Source organism: Myxocyprinus asiaticus, chromosome 22 (assembly GCF_019703515.2).
Source record: "Myxocyprinus asiaticus isolate MX2 ecotype Aquarium Trade chromosome 22, UBuf_Myxa_2, whole genome shotgun sequence".
In the NCBI taxonomy this organism is placed as follows: domain Eukaryota; kingdom Metazoa; phylum Chordata; class Actinopteri; order Cypriniformes; family Catostomidae; genus Myxocyprinus; species Myxocyprinus asiaticus.
In genome coordinates this window covers 44225037-44246162 of record NC_059365.1, presented here as the reverse complement: position 1 = coordinate 44246162, position 21126 = coordinate 44225037, and the positions used below count along the sequence as shown (strand labels likewise).

Below are 21126 nucleotides of genomic sequence, written 5' to 3'. Positions count from 1 at the left end.
AAGTATAGAAAATTACTCAAAAGTTTATCATCGATATCAAGGACATTTCTTTTTTTTTTTCTTTTTTTTTTCAGATAAACATCAAGATTGTTTTATCGCCCAGCCCTATTGATAACATTACCTTAATCTCTCACATCAACCCAATAATCTCAGTGATAGATAGCTAATTTACAGGCTACATTATAGACACACAGAATCTAGTTAGCAGAAATATGAAATTTACCTCGATATGTTTCTTCAAATTAGAGGCAGGATTAATGCTGCTAGCTTGATCAAGTTAAACTCACAAGACACAGTCAAGCAATTGGCCTTTTTCAATGTGAAAAGCCCTTTCAGGTGTGGCCGTGATGTTCAGGTTTTGAACTGTGCTTAAGGCATCCTCCACATCCATAACAGTTGGCGCCAGATCTACAGCTGCCATTCAAGTTTTTTTACATGTGATTTGATTTGACGGGAGTCACGAGACTCTCCCTAGCCAATCTTGTTGATAGATAAAAATAAAATAAGGACAGGGAAGTAGCGAACACATATGGTGGGAAAATAGCAAAGTAAAAGTACAGTTACAGCACTTAAAATGTACTCAAGTAAAAGTATAAACATTTTAAACTACTTAAAAAAGTACAAAAAACTACTTAATTACAGTAACGTAAGTATTTGTAATTCGTTACTTTACACCCCTGCACACAGTTAAACAGTATCGGGATATTTACGAATTCAACACTGGATAGTGTAAAATTACCTACAGTCAACTGAAACTAAAGTCTGTCTTTTTGAGAGGTAACTTTGAGAAACTTCAGCTGAAGCTGTGACATGTGAACAAGGGGCTATTCAAACTGAACGTGTTTTTGCATCCACTCGTGCTGTTTTTCAATCGTTTTCCATGTGAACATTCGCTAGTTGGATGTCTTTTGACAACTGCGTCAAGCTTCACTGTGTTTTTAGCATCTATCACAGGAGCGCTACATTTTTAGACGCTGTGTCTAAAAACTTCAACTGATAATAAGGTGTCTCGAGACACCTGCGTTCGGCTCTATTTGTTGTGATGCTTTTTTAGCGCGAAAACGCATCTGTATAACGGTTACTGGAAGAAATGCTTTAGCCAATAGTTACATGAATGCTTCTCATACTCGAGGAAATAAAATAAATGCTTATCTCAAAGTCACCAGAACTGAACGCTTTGGTGTTGGGTTTTCTTTTTTTTTTTTTTTTTCAAAAAATAAAATACAAAATCTCACGGGGGAGCACGATATAAGGTTTATTAGGCAGATTTAGTGGTCTGCAACCCGACCCGGGCCAGGGAAAACCTACAGGTTTTGGGTCGGTTTCGTGTCAGTTCTTCAAGTAGGACTTCGGGTTTGTATGAATGAAAAAATAAACAGGCTTACCGAACTTGTTTCGCGCACGCGCTCTCACTCACAGGCACGCGCGAACGGACGAGTTAGGGGCCGTTCACACCGAATGTGTTTTTGCACGTGTCTGTTCTGTTTTCCCATTGTTTAAACACATGCTGGGCGAATGTCTTTGACATTTGCACCACGTCTCGCTTTACCTTCAGTGTCTCAAGCAGGACCGGCACTGTTTAAACACCATGTCAAGTTAAAAAGAAAGACACCTGTACTCTGTTTCATTCTTTCCACTGTGTCTAGATTGTTTTTAGTGCATTTGTCACAAAGATTCAACATTCTAAACAAGTTCAGGCTGCATAGAGGGGACTGTTTCATATTATTCCAGATTGTTCTGCACCAAGTGAAGTTTCATTAAATAAACGGTAAGTCAATGTTTTTTTTTTCCCCCTTCTGCTCTATTGTACAAAGGGGCTGCTGTGCCTTGTTAAAACTGTGTATGTTTACAGTTTCAGTACTGTTACAAATGTTGCTTTTTCCTACATAAAATACAGCTATACTAGGAGAAGAAATTAGATAGTAAGCGAGTTCGGGCTTAAAATCTGACGGTAGGGTCGGGCTACACGATCTCAGGTAATGGTCGCGTTTTATTTTGAGGCTCGTGCACACCTCTAGGCAGATTTCTGTGCTTACTCTCAGATTAAATCCTGCAGGCGCCCAAGGGTTGAGCGACTCCGAAACTGACAACAACACGGAACTGTTTACAACAAATGATGAAGGCTTGGTGCTTAATATTCATGAGACAAGCCTCCGATTGTAAAGTAATCGCAACGTCTGCGTAAAACTAATTAATATTCGTTACCCAAAACGTCAGCATAAATCATTAATATACATGAGTTAAGGCTTTACCGTAGTAGGATTTGTAATGCTCCCTCCCTGTTGAAGACAGACTTTGGGGCTTGTATGAGTTCAGCATTAAAAGTGTTTGTATTTCAGTTTCTCTTTTAAGAGTACATCTGACAACGAGGCTGTATGTTCTTTGCTTTATTCCCACAGTTGATAAGCTTAATTGCGTCTTTGTTGGCGGTGAGTTTTGTTTTTTTTGTTAACGATAAAGGAAACGTTCATGTTGGAAAATGGTTTATTTGAATAATGATTTGAAATGGATAAAAGCATGATAACACGGTAATACGTGTCTTACTGTTTCGGTGTAACAATGTCAATGTGTGTAAATGCCACTAAAGACAATAGGGTCTTTCATGTATGTTCAGTATTGTATGTGTTCATTTGGAAATTCCTTGGAAGTAACTCAGGTAAAGGAGTTCCTGCTAACAAATGCATTAAGTTTGATCTCATTTTTTAGGACTAAAACTTCATACAAAAGTAGAGGAGAGTCATTTTACTCCAAAGTTTTGTCACAATTTACTGTCATGGGCTTGTCCCACTTGGTAGTGACCTACTTCTAGACAGTGTGAGAGGCCCAACCTAACGTTATCAGCGTGTATACTGTATGTTTTGTTAAATCCAAATGTTTGTGATCATTATGGCTTCATAACATTTAAATAATGAATGAAACAAACAAGTAATCTTTAAAGGAACTAACCCTAACCCTAACCTAACCCTAACTAACCCTAACCCTAAATGAACTGTTTCCTTAAAACCACATTTTCTTGACACTGGGTAAACCCCTAACATGAAAATCTACCATAAAGAGCAATGGATTGTGGGAGTCATTTAATGCGTAGTTTTAGTAATCTCTAAAGTTCTGCATGAACACACTGTAAAACAAATATTTTGCCAGCCAACCCTAAATGTGTTTTATGTGATAAAATGTAAATTTAAATGTTATTTAAATGACCCATTTTTAGACTACAGTAGGTTACACCAAAGTCATTTTAAGGGTCAGGTCAAGTAGCAATAGTACTTTAATGTAACTATTGCATTTTTCACTTTTCACCGTGCTGCGCTTTAATGCATGCATAAGTATTTGATAAGGAAATAGGACGTAGCTGACATACCACTAGCATACTACTACCATGTCAGATAAAGTAAACACAGAGGATGTCATTTTATGACACATCATGAGAAAAACACTTCCAGTAACTCAGCAAACGTTCCTGTCTTTCATGATTCAGTGTTACCCGATATCACACTAATAGATTAAACTAAACTCTGCATCTCCAAGATATTACATCTGTGGTTTCAACTGGCCTGTTGTTGGAGAATTTCAGCATTGAGAAAAAACATATTATTAAACTCTAAAATTATTTTTGGAATTTTAATGTGTTGGTGTGACATACATGCATAATAAATAATACTACATTTGCTGAAGTATAATGATTTTGTTGTCAAAACCAATAGACGTATTTATGAGTAGATCTATTTTGTTTTTATGCCCCTAGAAGCCATGTCAGACAGAAGGCCCAGGGGAGAGGACTGTGTGGATGCCAGACCAAAGAATGACCAAGAGTATGTGTGATTTTGTTGGAAAAAAAAATCTCCTACAATGGAAGTGAATGAGGCCAATCTGTAAATGTTAAACAGTATGTATGTTAACATGATTTTAGTCTGATAAAATCACTTACTAACCTTTTCTGTGTAAAGTTCAATCCAAGTTTTACAAGTTTTAACAGGAGAATTCATGTAAGTGCTTTTATAAAATTATAAGCTTCACAATTCTAAAAACACTCCAAAAATTGGTCCCATTCACCTCCATTGTAAGTGCCTCACTGTAACTTTGATTTTTGTTTTTGATTTTTTTTTTTAAGGAAGGACGAGTCAAAATATTTTTTTGTGGTAATCAACATTATGCCACAAATGCTGTCTTTTGAGCTTAACTTGTCCCCAGAATATTTCTTTAATAACAATAAACAGCAATAGTTTATCAAAACCAAAAATGACCCCATTATATTAACAAGGGGAATTACTAATGACCTTAATAAAGTACCTGACTAAAATTGCCTAAAATGTTTCCAAATATTCACATTTAAATTGTTGTACAAGCACAAAAGGTCAACAAAACATAAGGAATGATCATCAAGTCATGAACAGGATATTGCATTGAATATTGTAACATAGACAGGGGTTAAATTGTTTGGAATCGAAGGTGTTCCGGCACCTTTGATTCCAAAAACAAAATAAAAATGCTTGTTTGTAAATCCATCCCATCTCTTGTATTCTCTGATGCTGTATTTGTTTGATCCCCTTGACACATTCCGTCTCTATTTAGCGAGTGTACTTGTTCAAAATATTTCAAGTTCATTATGCTTCATTCTAGTCAGTTGTGGATGCTGGTAGAGGCAGCATATCCGAGAGTGGCACCAGACCATAGACGCACGCGCGTTCCTCTTCTGTACCGCGCCGTGGTCCGATCTTAAAAAAATATTTCTAAAAAATAAAAGTTTAAATGCTCCATAGTCATCTTAGGCTATTAGGAATATTCCTCCATGTAAAACGAAGAAACTGAAACTCTGTCTTTTTACTACTACTTCTTTAAACTGTGCTAAATTTGAAAATGTTAAGTGTTCTTGAACTCTGGTAAGGTGCTATATAAATTTAACATTATTATTATTATTATTATTATTATGATTATTATTTAACTAAATTATGGTGTACTATATTGATTTTATTTTAATTTATTTTAATGTTGGAATTTGTATTTATTATTCACTGCAAATGTGCTTGACATTTCACATTTTGCTTGACACCTTCTACCTCAAGAATAATGTTGTTATACATGCACAGACAAACGAAAATTCTGTTTCATGCAGATATTAATATCAGAAATACCAGGAGAAACCACAGTATATTCCAAAGTTAATGTAGCCTACAAATTCAGCTTCATCTGGTAATTAAAAAAAAAAGAATAAAATAATATATTTTTAAATAATAATTGTTTAATAAGAATAATAAGAATCATAATTATTCTTATTCTACTTCTTATTAATAGGCTATTATTATGAAAAGGCATATACAAGGCATATTTTAACACTTAAAAATGGGAGTTTCATTTAGTTTTAACGCACTTCAGGTTTAAGCCCCGCCCACATCTGGTTCTTCAGATACAGATAATTTTGTCATATGAACAGATACAAATACAGATAATGCATTGCTGCACATCCCTATAATTATGTATTTTTACAATTAAGTTTAATAATGACATACATAAATAATGATAGACAAATTATTAAAACAGAATCCCAGTCAAATCAATTCATCCGAAAGAAAAACTTCTATGAATTACATACCAAACAGGTCTATTAATAAATCCATATTTAGACACCCAATTTAACCCCTGAACATAGGCATAGATTAGGCAAAATTTTTCACAGAAATACAAAAAATAAAAATTGTCAGCATTCTTGCACAACACATTCTGTTTAAGACTTCAAGGTGTTCTCAGTCATTTTTTTCCTCATTAAAAAAGTTGAACTCCTAAAGATATTAATTGTTATTTTGCAATATATGTAGGAAATCATGACCACTCACATTAAAATGAATAAATGGATAAATGGAGCAAGGCGGTGCAAATGCTCGTTCCTCAAATTCATTTGAATGAGAAGATGAGAGGAGATTATGAAGGAAAAAGTGCATCCTCCGTAATTGGTTTGGCTTTAGAAAATGCAAAACTGAGCAGAAAATAGCGATTCGCAAGATTTGTACATTGTGTATGTCGATATATCCATGTGCACGTGTGCAGTGGTCAGGGCGTCACGTGAGACTGATAGAACTAATGAAACACAGTTTTTCACTGACAGCTGCACGTGTCATTAGATGAAAAGCTTGTCTAGAACGCAAGAAATTGTCACTGAATCCGCGTCTGAGGCCCGAAATTTCGCTTGAGCGATCACCAAGGCAAATTCAATGAGATTCATCCCACGCTTCAAACAAGCCTCCCATCCAAACATGCGCAGCTGAGTTTTGTGCGAGTGTTGCACATGCACGCGAGTACTGAAGGCATCATAGTCCCTTCATTTGTGCTCCAGTGACAGAAAAGCGCAGATCACATTCGCTACTCATTCTGGTTTCTCTCAATGTCATTTGGGTTTTTAAAATACACATCAAAACCCTTTCTAAAATTCAGTTCGAATGATGTTTGATATCAGGAAACAAACCAGCCATAGTTTCCTTCAGATATTTGATATTTTCTTTATATAGATTACTAAAAACACTAAGAGCCTAATTAAGTGTTTATTTATGGATAGTTTTTTACTTATTTTCTTTTCTTTGTTACATTGCTTTGAGAAGATGTTAAGTTTCTTGAGGAAAGTTAATAATAATAATAATTATTATTATTACTATTATAATTATAAATATAGCTGCAAGCAGCAATTATCGGGGTTCAAGCACCGTAGGGCCTTTAAGCCCATGTTCTGAACTGTATTAGGCATTTCTCAAACATTATGCAAGAAAGACAATGCACAAATTGCATTCACTATGTCAACTCAATCGGAAAAGCGGTAACATTGTTACATCCACTTTAAATTTTGTCATTGTTATAGCGCCACCAAGTGGCTGAGCTCCATTTCTTTGTATGTTTGTCCTCAGAATGAGCCCTTACATAAGTGTGCCAAATTTCGTGACAATATCTCATTCCATTTAAGAGTTATAGTTATTTAAGTAGCAGTGGCTAAGTCAACTACTTATATTTTGCATGCTGTCGACACGTAAAATCGAAAGTTCCAATTTTATTTTGATAATCATTCATAAATAGACTCCAGAGAATCTTGTGGCACTTGTTTCGTTGGGATTGAGTGAAAAACTTAGGACTAGTTAGCAAAAGTAGGTTTTTAACGTAATCTCACATATTTAACGAATGGTTTGATGGACGGTTTGGTTCTTGAGGTAAAGTTGTTCAGAATAAGAAGAGCTATCATATGAAATGAATTACTTGTGTTTTTTTAAAACGCTGCATTATATACAACCGTTAACACACACAAAAATCGTGATAGCGCCACCCAGTGGCCGATTTAAAAAAAAACTTTGCACAGACCTCTTAGGCCAAGAGTCAAATAGGTCCACCAAGTTTCATTCCGATCGACCTTTGTTAAACTTGTCTAATAGCTGCTGAAAGCTGATTGGCCGATGGCGGCCATGTTTTTAAACATACGCAAATGTCCTCAAAGTCATTGATGGGACCTGAGACAAAGACACTGCATGCAAAGTTTGAAGTCAATCAGACCAACGGTTCCATAGTTACAGCCATTTTCATGTTTTTCCCTTTTATAGCACCACCAAGTGGCAAAACTGCGCAGACTTTTTTGTGTGTCCTCAGATAGAGCCCATACATAAGTATGTCAAGTATACTGAAGATATCTAATTTCGTTCAAGAGTTATAGCCATTTACATAAAACTGGCCACTCCTACTTCATATGTTTTCACATACCGTAGCTAGCTCGAGTCGAAAGTTCAAACTTTATTTGATAACTTTTGATATTGAGACTCCATAGAATCATTTGGCGCTACTTTGGTCCCGATCGGACGAAAAACCTAGGACTAGTTCGCAAAAGTAGGTCTTATGAAAAATCCATGATTTTGGCGGAAATGAAATCAGAGATATATGTTTTGTTTGGTTTGAGCCAAGGATTCCAATGGTATAAAGCACTTGAGTCTATGACAAACAGTCTTGGAGTTCTGTGCAGTTTCACGTTTTTGATCGTTGTAGCGCCATTGACCAATTTGATCGTTACTGACCAATTTGACCGAGTTCGTGTTTCTGAGTAGCGAGCAATACTACTACCATCTGACCATGTTTCAAGTCTCTAGGCCTTACGGTTTGCTCTGCCCGATCAGTTTTATGGTGGAATAATAATAATAAAAATCTTATTAACAATTACAATAGGGTTTCAGCGCTAAGCACTTGAACCCCTAAAAAAAACTAGAGAAGAAGAGAAATGTGGAAAAGAAGGGAACGAGAGTTTTTTCATTTATTTTATAAATAAGAGTTATAGTAACTGCCTTCGATTATAGTTGTGAGTTAGTCAAGTGCATTTGAAAGAGGCAGGTCTTGAGCCATTTCTTCAGGTAGAGGACATAGACATGGTTCTTTTTATCCCTAATCGGTTTTATATTACTCTTGGTATATTTACAATTTTATTTTCATCGAAAATTAAATAAAATTTGATTTTTTTACAATTTTATTTAAAACAATATTTTTAACTGAAATTGAAATTTGACATTTAGAGAAATATCTATTACGTTTACTAATAATATCATTTTCTAAACCTATAAGGCAACTGAAAAACTGCCTCATTTTCTTTGAGCCCCTACATTTAAAACAGCTTCTACTTGTATTCATATATGCAATAAAATACCTAAATCATGTAATTACACATACATAATGAATTAATTTTAATCATTTTTTATGTTTGTGAAATGACTGCATTAAAACTTGGTAATTGTGTAAATTTTTGTTGTTTTTGTGAAATTACCACCTTAAAATGTGTTAATTGTGTACATTTTGTGTTTTCATATTTTTTAATAAATTGATCCAATACCATATACAATACAATAATTAGTAATTCTTGAGATATGGTACAAACCATCCCGGACATTTTCACATGCCATTATAAAGAGGAAATGTTGCTATTTTCAGAAGTAATCAATTATAAATACTGTAGTGAGGTCAGTGATTCCTCTTTATGGTTACTTGGGGATTGCTAGCAGTATTTACTCACTACATATGTAGTACTCACTACATGTTTTGTGTTACTGTCTTGTTTTAGTTCATAGTTTACTGTCTTTATTATTTCCAGGTGTATTTTGTTATGCCATTACTTTATTTAAACCTTCAAACCTTTTCTGTGTCATTTGTGAGGTATTTTCCATTTGTTACTGGATTGTTTAGTTGGGTTGGTTTTGCTCTTGTTCTGTATGATGGCTTAGTTCTGTTTTGTTGCCCTTTGCAAACTCTGCTTCATGAATACACAGCATTAGCATCCTAACAGCCCTGTTCAAAGTGCATTCGTTACAAATACAACATAGTGGAAACAATAAACGTTTAATTACAGTAACACATACTATTTTAACACAAGCTATTTCCATATTTCACCAACTATTATGAGAAATCCATACAAGCTCTAATGATTTTTTTTTAACATGTGGTTTTAAGTTATTATACTTATATTTTCTATAATACAACCAGGATTTTTCTATTGCGCTTATTCCATCATACAACAGACAAATTATTTGGGATTTTTGCCTGCAAGCAGCTGTTATCAGGGTTCAGTATTTTTAGGGCATTTAAGGTCATGTTTAAAAGGATTTCAAAAGAGGCACCTAAAACAGAGAAAGTGCATCAAAAACGTCAAGGCAATTAAGCAAAGATCCTTTGAGATATAGCCATTTTTTTTATAGTCCACCACATAATTGCAGGCTCCTTCAGCATCACATCCTAGCATATATCTGCTAAATTTGATAAAAATCTGATGTTTATAACACCACCTATTCTTTAATCTCCACCAAATTTTGCATTTCATATACTATATGACCATGCTAAATTGAAAGTTCAGCTTACAGACTCCAACAAATATTCCTGCACTTTATTTGTTACTCCTAAAACCTAGAACTAGTTTGCAAAAGTACTGTTTTTAACTGAAATTTTTAACGCACAATTTTACTGACACCACTGATACTTGAGAAAAGTTGAAAAGTTGTTCAGAATGAGAAGATCTATAATATATCAATTATTTGTGCTTGTGTGAAACATTGCATTATGTAAAACCTTTAATGCACATGTACAGCATAATAGTACCTCCCAGTAGTCATTTTACTTAATTTTTTTTTCTAATGTTTACAGACCTCTAGGGCCAAGAGGCAAACAGGTCCTTCACATTTTGTTCTGATATTTGTCTGATAACTGCTGAAAGTTGATTGGCCATTGGCAGCCATGTTTCTCAGAATATGTGAATGTCATCATAGAAATTGATGGCACCTCAGATAAAGACACTGCATGCAAATTTAGAGATCACTCAGACCAGTGGTTCCATAGATAGGTAGAAACAAATTCATGTATTTTCTTTCCTGTTATAGCACCACTAAGTAGCCAAACACCATTTCTTTGTATGTGTGTCCTCAGAATAAGCCATTACATCAAAGCATAACATTTTGTGAAAATATCTCATTGTGTTTAAGATATTCCACCGTCCCTCTGACTATTCACCATTCCAGCAGATCTAACTAAGCATAACTACATACTTAAGAAATAAGCTATAGCAAAAGACATGAGAACCTGTGAACATATCCGGTCATCACCCCAAAGTTCCAATTGTATCGCCACCAAGTGGTCAATCTCCATTTAATTTTTCTAAAATGGAGTTATATAGCCATTAAAGTAAAACTGTCCAGTCCACTACATGCATTTTGGCTGGCTGTACCCACCTTGATTGGAAAAATAAGCATGTTTTTACATAATTAGTGATCTTGGGACTCCAAACAAATAATTCTAGATTGGTTTCACAATGCATTTATGAGGGTGTCTGAGTATTGTCGCTCTTACAGAATATAACCGTTATCACAGTATACTGTTGTAAGCCTACTAATAGCATCTGATTTTTTATTGCCTGATGGTGGCCAAGTTTATGATATATAAATATGCCCCTTCATATGTGTATAAACTGTGTTGGTTTTACATTATTATGTTACATAATAGCCATTTAAGTAAAACTGGCCATATACAGTCTTTTGCATACAAGAAAAAAGCAAGGGCGCCTTGTGGACACTTAGCACACACCACTGAGACCAAGAGTCAAATAGGTCCACCACGTTTCATTCAAATCAGCCTTTGTTGACCTTGTCTGATAGCTGCTGAAAGTTGATAGGTCAATGACAGCCATGTTTTTCAAGATATGCAGATTTCTTCAAAGACCTTGTTGGGACCTTGTACAGACACTGCATGCACAATTTCAAGTCATTTGGACTAACGGTTCCATATTTAGAGCCATATAAAAATTTGTAATTATTATACGCCCCCAAGTGGCAAATCCCATCCAAATTCATTACAGATCCTCACTTTGATGCCCTTACAAATTTGTCTTAAGTTTGGTCAAGATTGGTCATTCAGGAGTTATCACCTTTTAAGTGTTTTTGGCTCTGCCCAGAGATTTCACTGGTCTATTATTGCCATGCATTGCATAAAACTCAACATGTTTTTGATAATTATTAATGTAGGGACCCCAAAGAATCTTTCTAAACTGGTTTAATTTTGACTGACTGTGAATACTAAATTTCTACAGTGGCATCTGAAATTGAAAACTATTGATTTTAAATGATGCTGCATCCAAGCCGCTAGATGTCAGTGTAAGTCCAAGATGACACAAAGACAAAAGTTACTGAGTGCACCTTTAGCAATTTTTTTTTTTTTTTTTTTGCCTTAGTTAAGACTTAGTTGGAAATGCATCTTGATGAGCTGGAAGGACAACTAAGGCTAAAATGATGCCTTTGACATCAACAACAAAAGATATGGGAAGCATTTTCACCCTTTGTTTATTTTGCCATCCTAAAAATAAATCATTATATGGTTATTTTCATTTATTATTTATTTTCTTTAGTATTGTTTTATCCCTGCTGTCCATGACCCTAACAGCATGACCCAGCAGTTGAGATCCACTAGTGTAGTTTGCTGGTAACTGTAAGTTTATAGGGTTAAGCCCCACAAGGGACGATCCGTAAGCTTTGACCTTTGTACCCTTGTTCAAGACACTTAACTTCAGGTTCATAGGGACTGAACCTGTTGTACAAGTTCTGTTTGGATGAAAGCATGTGCTGAATAACTTACTAATTAACCACTTCCCTAAACTGACTGTAAATGCCTTCCACATTAATTATGAATGAACCATTTTCTTCTTCTCACAGGAGCACAAATAATGAAGCAGATCAAGCAGATGCCAAAACGCTTTCAGACTCCTATCAATACGATATGAAGTTCCCCAGCCTGGGACAATGTGTCATCATCAACAATAAGAATTTCCATAGAAGGACAGGTAAGAGCAAGGAGGTCTAATATACCTGGAAAGAGCTATCTTTAACCAATCACTTGAGCCATTAAAGCCATGTGACTAACTACTCTTGAAGCCCCATGAAAATGATGTCTTGACAAAACAAATTGGCTCGTTCTCACCACAAGAACGAACACAGTCCCAAGCCCCTTTGCTTGCTACTATCCTGAGCTGTGCCATTAAAGTCTGCAGACAGGGACAATTATCAGAGATCATTATCAACAGCGCTAGCCGCTACTACTTTTCATTCAGTACAACAGAAAAGAAGGAGTTGCGCGAGCGCAAAGAAAATGCGTTTATTAGCGGACTGGTCTTGAACGTGCAGCAGCACAGTCCATTATAGGGCGTTTTCCAAACTGCATTTTTGCACCCTTAAAGGGCACTGCGGGAAGGACTTGGTGATTAGCCCAGACATTCTAAACAGCATTGACAAAGAAAACAGGGGGAAAAACTGTGCCATTTACTATATTAGAAGGTTTTTCAATCCACACATCATAAACCTTACAAAAATTTACCATGGTTAACTGTATTAACAATGATATTTTGGCAGAAATAGTTCTAAATGTATTTTTACTACTGTTTTTCATTACAAAAATGCCATAGTTTTTTTTTTTTTTTTTTTAATATAGAAATAATAGTTCCTAACCATGGTAGTTAGGAGTCATGTATAGTTTGACATATGGTCGCCATGGTCATATTACAAATAACATTATTAGAATTTGAAGAACATTAGTACATTTTCATAATTATTATGGACCAAACTATCAATTTTCTCTTCTAATCTTCTAATTTCTTATTGTAAAAAATGTAACTGGTTTTGTTTTCCTTTTGTTTGCCTATAAGGTCCAGGCTCTGACTGGGCCACTCCAAAAGTTGTATTTTCTTTTCTTGAAGCCATTCTGTAGTTGATTTACTTCGATGTTTAGGGTCATTGTCCTGCTGCATCACCCAACTTCTACTGAGCTTCAGCTGTGCGCACAGCCACCCTGACATTATCCTGTAGGATATCTTAATAAACTTGGGAATTCATTTTTTCGGCTTCCTTCGTGGTGTCCTGCCATGGACACCATGCCTATTTAATGTTTTCCATATAGTAGGCTCATGATAAGAGATGTTAACCAATTCCAAGTCATTAGCTGTCATTCTGGGGTTCTTTTTTCCTCATTGAGTATTCTGTGCTGTGCCCTTTAAGTCATCTTGGCTGGACATCCACTTCTAGGGGGAGTAGCCACAGTACTAAATCGTCTCCATTTATAGAAAATGTGTCTAACTGTGGACATATGAATATGTAAGCTCTTCAAGATAACTTTGTAACCCTTTCCAGCTTTAGGCAAAACAACAATTCTCAATCGTAGATCTTTTGAGATCTCTTTTTTGTGAGGCATGGTCCACGTCAGTAGATGCTTCTTGTGAATAGCAAACTCAAAATGTTTGAGTGCTTTTTATAAGTCAAAGTAACTCTAACCCACACCTCCAATCTTGTTTCATTAATTGGATGCATACATTCACATACTTTTCCTTGTCACTGTATATCAATTTAGCCCTGTATAATTTAGGTGTTATTTTTTCACAAATGTTAGGCCACTGATCATCATTTACATCTGCATCCCAAATTCAAAATCAATGCTTACTAACGAGTGTGTATTTCAATGCACAAAAATATGTAATATTATTGGTAATTGCATGGGTGCTACCAAATCTGGTGCCTGTGCCACATTTTCCTCCGCCCTAGCCCAACCCTTACCCTAACCCTAGTCTCACGTAGCCAGACCTTTGACTGCGGCAGGGAGTGTGGGCGGCCCATGGGCATGCCGTCCGAGGCTGAGACTGGAGTAACCCTGCCGCCTTCTGGAGTTTACCTGCCCTCTTTTGGAGTTTCCACCCCCGTTTGGAGATCTGTTGCCGGCAGCAGTACCTACTTGCAAAAATCGACCACTAATAAAACATCTACTGTGTGTGTAATATATATATATATATATATATATATATATATATATATATATATATATACAGTTGTGCTCAAAAGTTTGCATACCCTTGGAGAATTGGTAATATATGTTCCATTTTTAAAGAAAACGTGAGTGGGATTTTATTATGGGATTCATATTCAACTGTAGGTTATAACAGAATGGCACAATCATAAAACAAAACATGGCAACAAAGAAAAAAATTAAATGACCCCTGTTCAGAAGTCTGCATACCCTTAGTTCTTAATACTGTGTGTATTGCCCCCTTTAGCATCAATGACAGCGTGCAGTCTTTTGTAATAGTTGTCTATGAGGCCCCAAATTCTTGCAGGTGGTATAGCTGCCCATTCGTCTTGGCAAAATGCCTCCATGTAACCACTGGAGGGCCAACTTGGCCTTGTGCTTAGGGTCATTGTCATGCTGGAAAGTCCAAGAGTGTCCCATGCACAGCCTTTGTGCAGAAGAATGCAAATTGTCTGCCAGTATTTTCTGATAACATGCTGCATTCATCTTGCCATCAATTTTCACAAGATTCCCCATGCCTTTAGAGCTCACACACCCCCAAAACATCAGTGAGCCACCACCATGCTTCACAGTAGGGATGGTATTCTTTTCACTATAGGCCTTGTTGACTCCTCTCCAAACATAGCGCTTATGGTTGTGACCATAAAGCTCTATTTTGGTCTTGTCACTCCAAATTACAGTGTGCCAGAAGCTGTGAGGTGTGTCAAGGTGTTGTCAGGCATATTGTAACTGGGTTTTTTTGTGGCATTAGCGCAGTAAAGGCTTCTTTCTGGCAACTCGTCCATGCAGCTCATTTTTGTTCAAGTATCGTTGTAATTTGCTCCATGAAACAACCACACCGTCTTTTTCCAGAGCAGCCTGTATTTCTCCTGAGGTTACCTGTGGGTTTTTCTTTGTATCCTGAACAATTCTTCTGGCAGTTGTGGCTGAAATCTTTCTTGGACTACCTGACCTTGGCTTCAAGAGATCAAGAGATCCCCGAATTTTCCACTTCTTAATAAGTGATTGAACAGCACTGACTGGCATTTTCAAGGCTTTGGATATATTTTTATATCCTTTTCCATCTTTATAAATTTCCATTACCTTGTTACGCAGGTCTTTTGTCAGTTCTTTTCTGCTCCCCATGGCTCAGTATCTAGCCTGCTCAGTGCATCCATGTGAGAGCTAACAAACTCATTGACTATTTATACACAGACACTAATTGCAATTTAAAAAGCCATAGGTGTGGGAAATTAACCTTTAATTGCCATTTAAACCTGTGTGTGTCACCTCGTGTGTTTGTAACAAGGCCAAATTGAATGTTTGGTATGTAAACTTTTGATCAGGGCCATTTGGGTGATTTCTGTTATCATTATGATTTAAAAAGGAGCCAAACAACTATGTGATGATAAATGTCTTCATGTATTCGCTATCCTTAAATAATGATCAGTCATATTTTCAAAATCAAAGCCAAAATTTCACAATTTCTGCCAGGGTATGCAAACTTCTGAGCACAACTGTATATACAATGCATTCAGAAAGTATTCAGACCCCTTCATTTTTTTCACATTTTGTTATGTTGCAGCCTTATGCTACAATGCTTTTAATAATTGTTTTCACATCAATCTACGCTCCATACCCCATAATGACAAAGCAAAAACCTTATTTTTGATAACTTTTCAAATTTAAAATGAAACTGTTGTAGCTAACCATCAAAACACTGACCCCCTTGAGAATAAAGTTGGGGAAAACTCAGACAGGTTAAACAGTTTAGTTTGGAGTAACCCTTAACATTTATTCTAATGTTTTTGTGATACAGGATTGGGAGTTCGTAACGGGACAGATGTGGATGCAAAGAATGTGATGGAGGTTTTCTCAAAGCTGGGTTTCAAAATCAGATTTAACAATGACCAAACTGTCTCACAAATGAGAGATTTGTTAACTAAAGGTTCGTCTTGCACAGTGCTGAGCTGCTTATCAAAGCTGAACAGTAATTGTTACAGTAATGTATTAATTGAATCATTCGTTAACTTCTCTTCCACCCTCAGTGTCTCAGGAGGATCACAGTCATTCAGCCATGTTTGTGTGTGTGTTGTTGAGTCATGGAGAGGATAGTAAGATATATGGTACAGATGGTCATATTGATCTTAAAGAACTCATTGAAGTCTTTAGAGGGGACCGCTGCTCTACACTGGTGGGGAAACCCAAGCTTTTCTTCATACAGGTGAGCTATATGATAATCGATTGATGGATGGATGGATGGATGGATGGGATCTGCTCTGGTGTGACTGACACCTGACATACAAATTACGTTTCACACTGCGATTAAAAAAAATAAAAATAATCATGGACAAAGTATACAATATATAGTAGCCTTCATACATTATATACTTTTGTTGTATACTTTGTACTAGCAGTCACATAGCTATGCCTCCAAGCAATGTGCTGGCGAAATTTGCATAATGCACAATGCATAAGTAGGTGTATTTTTTTAACCACAAGTGTTATTTGATTGGATGCTGATTGTAACTTTGACTCAGACCATTTTGGAGTTACTACACTAGTGGGCGCACAAAACTAGAATTTGCCTGTGATAAATACATAAACTCAGTTTGAATGTTATTTTAGACTGGGATGAAACTCAATGAACGTTTCATCTCAGTTTTGACACGTTTTGGTCTCCTCAACCACCAACATCATGGCAGCCATTTTAGGAAACAGGTCAATACTAGAATACAAAAACTACTGCTTTCAAATTCTTTTTCAAATGCTGTTCACACATATTGACACCTCCTGGTAATGCTGCGCACGTCAAATGCATTTCTTGCTGAGATATAAATGTAAACACAGTTGGTTATGTCTTAAGTGAATCTGAACAGGACTGATAAAAATAAATAAATAATACAAAATAATCTAGTATGAATCTGTGCTTTAGGACTTGCAGTGTAAAAATAGTAAAAAAAACAGAATTACCTTTACACATTCTAAAAAATAGAGTTCGATTCACGTCGCAGCCAATAAACTATGATTTTACCAGAAAAGAAAGACTAAATTTACAGTGTAAAATAGCATATAGATTGCATCAAAGCTAGCAGACAAGGACTTAAACCCACAAAACTCCTGTTTTTTATTTCATGAAATGCTTGAAGCTGTAAGGTTCTCCATTATTTCTGTGTTTTTAAAGATCTTCAGGTCTAGCCTCGTGCTTAATTGCTTTTAGTACAGAGATGTTTGTGCTGTGTTTTTTCTTTTTTTCTTTTCTTTGTGTCTCTAGGCTTGTCGAGGCTCAGATCTGGATGCTGGCATTGAGTCTGACAGTGGAAGTGACTCGGAGAGAACACAAAGAATTCCTGTCCAGGCAGATTTCTTGTATGCATACTCCACTGCCCCAGGTGCTGTACCAAAACATGGGGTAGCTCAGTGGAAAGGCGCTGGCTACCACCCCTGGAGTTCGCTAGTTCGAATCCCAGGGCGTGCTGAGTGACTCCAGCCAGGTCTCCAAAGCAGCCAGATTGGCCCGGTTGCTAGGGAGGGTAGAGTCACATGGGGTAACCTCCTCATGATCGCTATAATGTGGTTCGTTCTTGGTGGGGCACGTGGTGAGTTGAGTGTGGATGCCGCGGTGGATGGCGTGAAGCCTCCACACACGCTATGTCTCCATAGCAATGTGCTCAACAAGCCACGTGATAAGATGCGCGGGTTGACTATCTCAGACACGGAGACAGCTGGGATTCATCCTCCACCACCCAGACTGAGGCGAATCACTACGCAACCACGAGGACTTAAAAAGCACATTGGGAATTGGGCATTCCAAATTGGGAGAAAAAGGGGGAGAAACTCCCAAAAAAAACAGGGTCTCTTACTGTTGTTCGACAAAAGTGTTTATACTTTGGTACTGTACTTTAATTAACTTTAATTAGCACTACTATTTGTTAACTAATTACTATAGTCCTTATAGATACAGAACCTTTTAACTTCTGTGTAAATTCAAAAGCAAGTACCTTTTGTTATTTTACTGAAGTGGAAATTTTAAAGGAGTACTAATACTTTTACAGATGTAATGTGTCATCAAGGTATCTTTATGTACAGGATATGCAGCTTGAATGCAAGTATTTTTCACAGCATACTTCAGCGTCATTGATTTGTTGCTGTTGAACTAAATTATATTCACAACAATAATCCCTTCATAGAAAATATGAAATGATGGATGAGTTACATTGATGATTGCTTCCTAATTTGGACAGGGACAGAGAAGACACTATTTGAATTCATAGATTTCTTAAATTCAAGACTGGAATCTATTTAATTTTCTATGGAAAGAGATCAGAATATGATTCATTTAATTGATATATTAGTTTTAAAGCAGAATAACACCTTAAATACTATGTTTTTTTGGAAGTCTACGGACAGAAACTTGTTGACAGTTATCACCCTCTCTCGTTAAAACAAGATACGTGATTCAGAGAAGTTTGAAGAACAGTCCGCAGGAACTGTGCAGCTTGCTCCTCTATAATAAGTACCAATCAATTCACAGACTTACATACGGGAAAAATCTTTTATATTAACTCATTGATCACATGTTCCACAACACATGTGATCTATATGTTAAAATGCTCCTGTCAACTAATCTATGTTGGGGAGATGTCAAGATCTTTAAAAATACGTATAAGTGAACATAAATCAGCTATTAGAAGACATGACGTTACCTCGATTGTAATCATGAAATAAATCAGTTAACCTGTGTAGGAATTGAAAAGGTAGAAAGTTCCAGAAGAGGTGGGAATGTGGAGAAACAACAACTACAACAGGAAGCTTATTGGATGCATTGTTTGAAGTCCATGTGTCCATTGGTCCTTAATGAGGATTTCAATCTCTCCTGTTACCTCTAAGCACCCACAAATAGTCTCTCACCAATACTCTGTAGAATATAAATCATTGTTGTAGTTATTGTGTATTTCACTTTGCCATTGATTCATTTTTTCACTTGACTATAGGTGGTGATATTGATTTATGAATATATTGTGGCTCATATACTATGATAAAATGGATTGTATGTTTACATCTTATATGATTGTATTAATGTGTACTTAGTCCTATCTGCTGAACTCTTTATGTGATTCTAGGTTGTGATATAGACCTGTGAAAGTCACTAGTTGCTTGACGTATTGGATCACTTCACACATGCACTAAGATGTCCGGTCTAATTAACGAGATTGTTAAGTAATTAATGAGAGAATCATGTTTGAGTGTTCCAATTACCTGTGATTAGAAGTTAATGCCCACACCAGGGAAACCATCAGACTTAATAAAAAAAAAAAAAACTCTGTGCAGTTGTATAACAAAATTACACACTGAAGAAGGCCGTGAGGCCGAAACGTCTGTTCTCATGTACTTTGAGATATAAATAAAATATAAGAAAATATATTATAAATTATAAAAAAGGAGTGCAGAGTGCATCTTGTTTTTCAGACTGTTAGATTAAAAAAAAAAAAAAAACAGTGATTATTAAATACAAAGAACAAGTCGTAACAAGTGGTAATCAAAATATAAAGATGTTTAAATCCATTCCACTAAATTCCACATTTTTACCCACAGATCCAAATCCGAAAAGTTCACTGATTTTGTTTCTACTTTTAGGTTATTGCTCCTGGTTCATCTCCTCTCTGTGTGATGTGCTGTCAAAATACGGAAGGCAACTGGAGATCATGCAGATCATGACGCGTGTCAACCACAAGGTGGCGCTGGATTTCGAATCCTCCTCCAATCTGCCCGGATTCAGCGGCAAGAAACAGATACCATGCATTGTTTCTATGTTGACCAAAGAACTCTATTTCCCTAAATGATTAATGTCTGTTTTAAGGATTAAGTAGAAATGGATTAAGAACACTTTTTGAATTATTATAAAATCATGTTATGTAGCAAAAAGAGTATAGCCAAAACTAAAGTATGAAAAGCTGTCTGGTAGAAATGATTCAAAGGGACACGCTGGATTTTCATGTACTATTATATGATCTTGTGTATTTGTATCTGTAGTCTTTTAAAAAATTCATTTCTTATGGTGTGAGTGATATGTTTACAATGCTGGACTTGACAGATTATATTTTACATGTATATTCACATTCAAGCTGTGAAATGTTGTCATCATTTGAATATTTTTTCCTGTATTGTTTGCATCCCCTTTTACATGCACTCAGACCTTGTGTTTTCAGTATGACCAAAAAGAAGTGTTAAAGAAACAGGAATGTGTCATTTGGGTGAACTAAGGTGAACTTTTATTTAGACTGACTGGTTAATCATGATACATGAAATATTATTTTATAAGGGGTGCAAGATTTTTATCATGCTAAATTAACTTTTTACTTTGCTATTAGATTCTGCCCCTGGGCAAAGATTAAAATGCAAAGGAAAATTATCTGTCCTTTGTTTTTTATATAACTTGGAAACATCAAATACAGTAACCCAAAAATATGTATGAATTTTATTGGACCAGATTAAGAGTATAAAATATCAAACCAAGTTCTATCTGCAAAGAATCTTAGGAATCTGGGTGTAGATTTTTTTTCAAAACTTTCTTCACTTTAATTGCAGACCTTTGTGGTTAAATAATTAAAAGGTAATGTTTCGATTTTATTTCGATTCATTGTTTAGCCCTAATTTTAACTGATACCAAGGTTCATTTAGTGGATGTATGAAGTCGGTTCCCTTTAAGTTCACACAGGTGTCCTTGCAGTGTAACTTTAGGTGTAATTCTTTGCATTGGAACTATGTTCCACTACCATTTGACAATCAGAATGTGTTCAAATACATTTTGTCTTAGTT

The 21126-nt window shown here is 36.0% G+C and overlaps 1 protein-coding gene across 5 annotated transcripts; it reads left to right on the top strand.

Moving 5' to 3' along the window:
- The first annotated feature begins 2261 nt into the window (after positions 1-2261).
- On the top strand, positions 2262-20426 carry LOC127413339 (caspase-7-like). Of its 5 annotated transcripts, XR_007892569.1 has the most exons (8): positions 2262-2429; positions 3746-3812; positions 12195-12322; positions 16127-16255; positions 16356-16531; positions 17582-17699; positions 19431-19522; positions 19945-20088. XR_007892569.1 is itself a non-coding variant. In XM_051650406.1 (7 exons), the coding sequence occupies exons 2-7, from the start codon at positions 3751-3753 to the stop codon at positions 19448-19450; spliced, it is 633 nt and encodes a 210-aa protein (XP_051506366.1). In that variant the 5' UTR covers positions 2262-2429; positions 3746-3750; the 3' UTR covers positions 19451-19873. The 5 variants fall into 5 exon arrangements, 4 of the variants coding, with proteins under 4 accessions (XP_051506366.1, XP_051506364.1, XP_051506367.1 ...); XM_051650406.1 differs by lacking the exon at positions 19945-20088 and having other exon boundaries at positions 19431-19873; XM_051650404.1 differs by lacking the exon at positions 19431-19522 and having other exon boundaries at positions 2263-2429; positions 19945-20426.
- Positions 20427-21126: the final 700 nt, after the last annotated feature.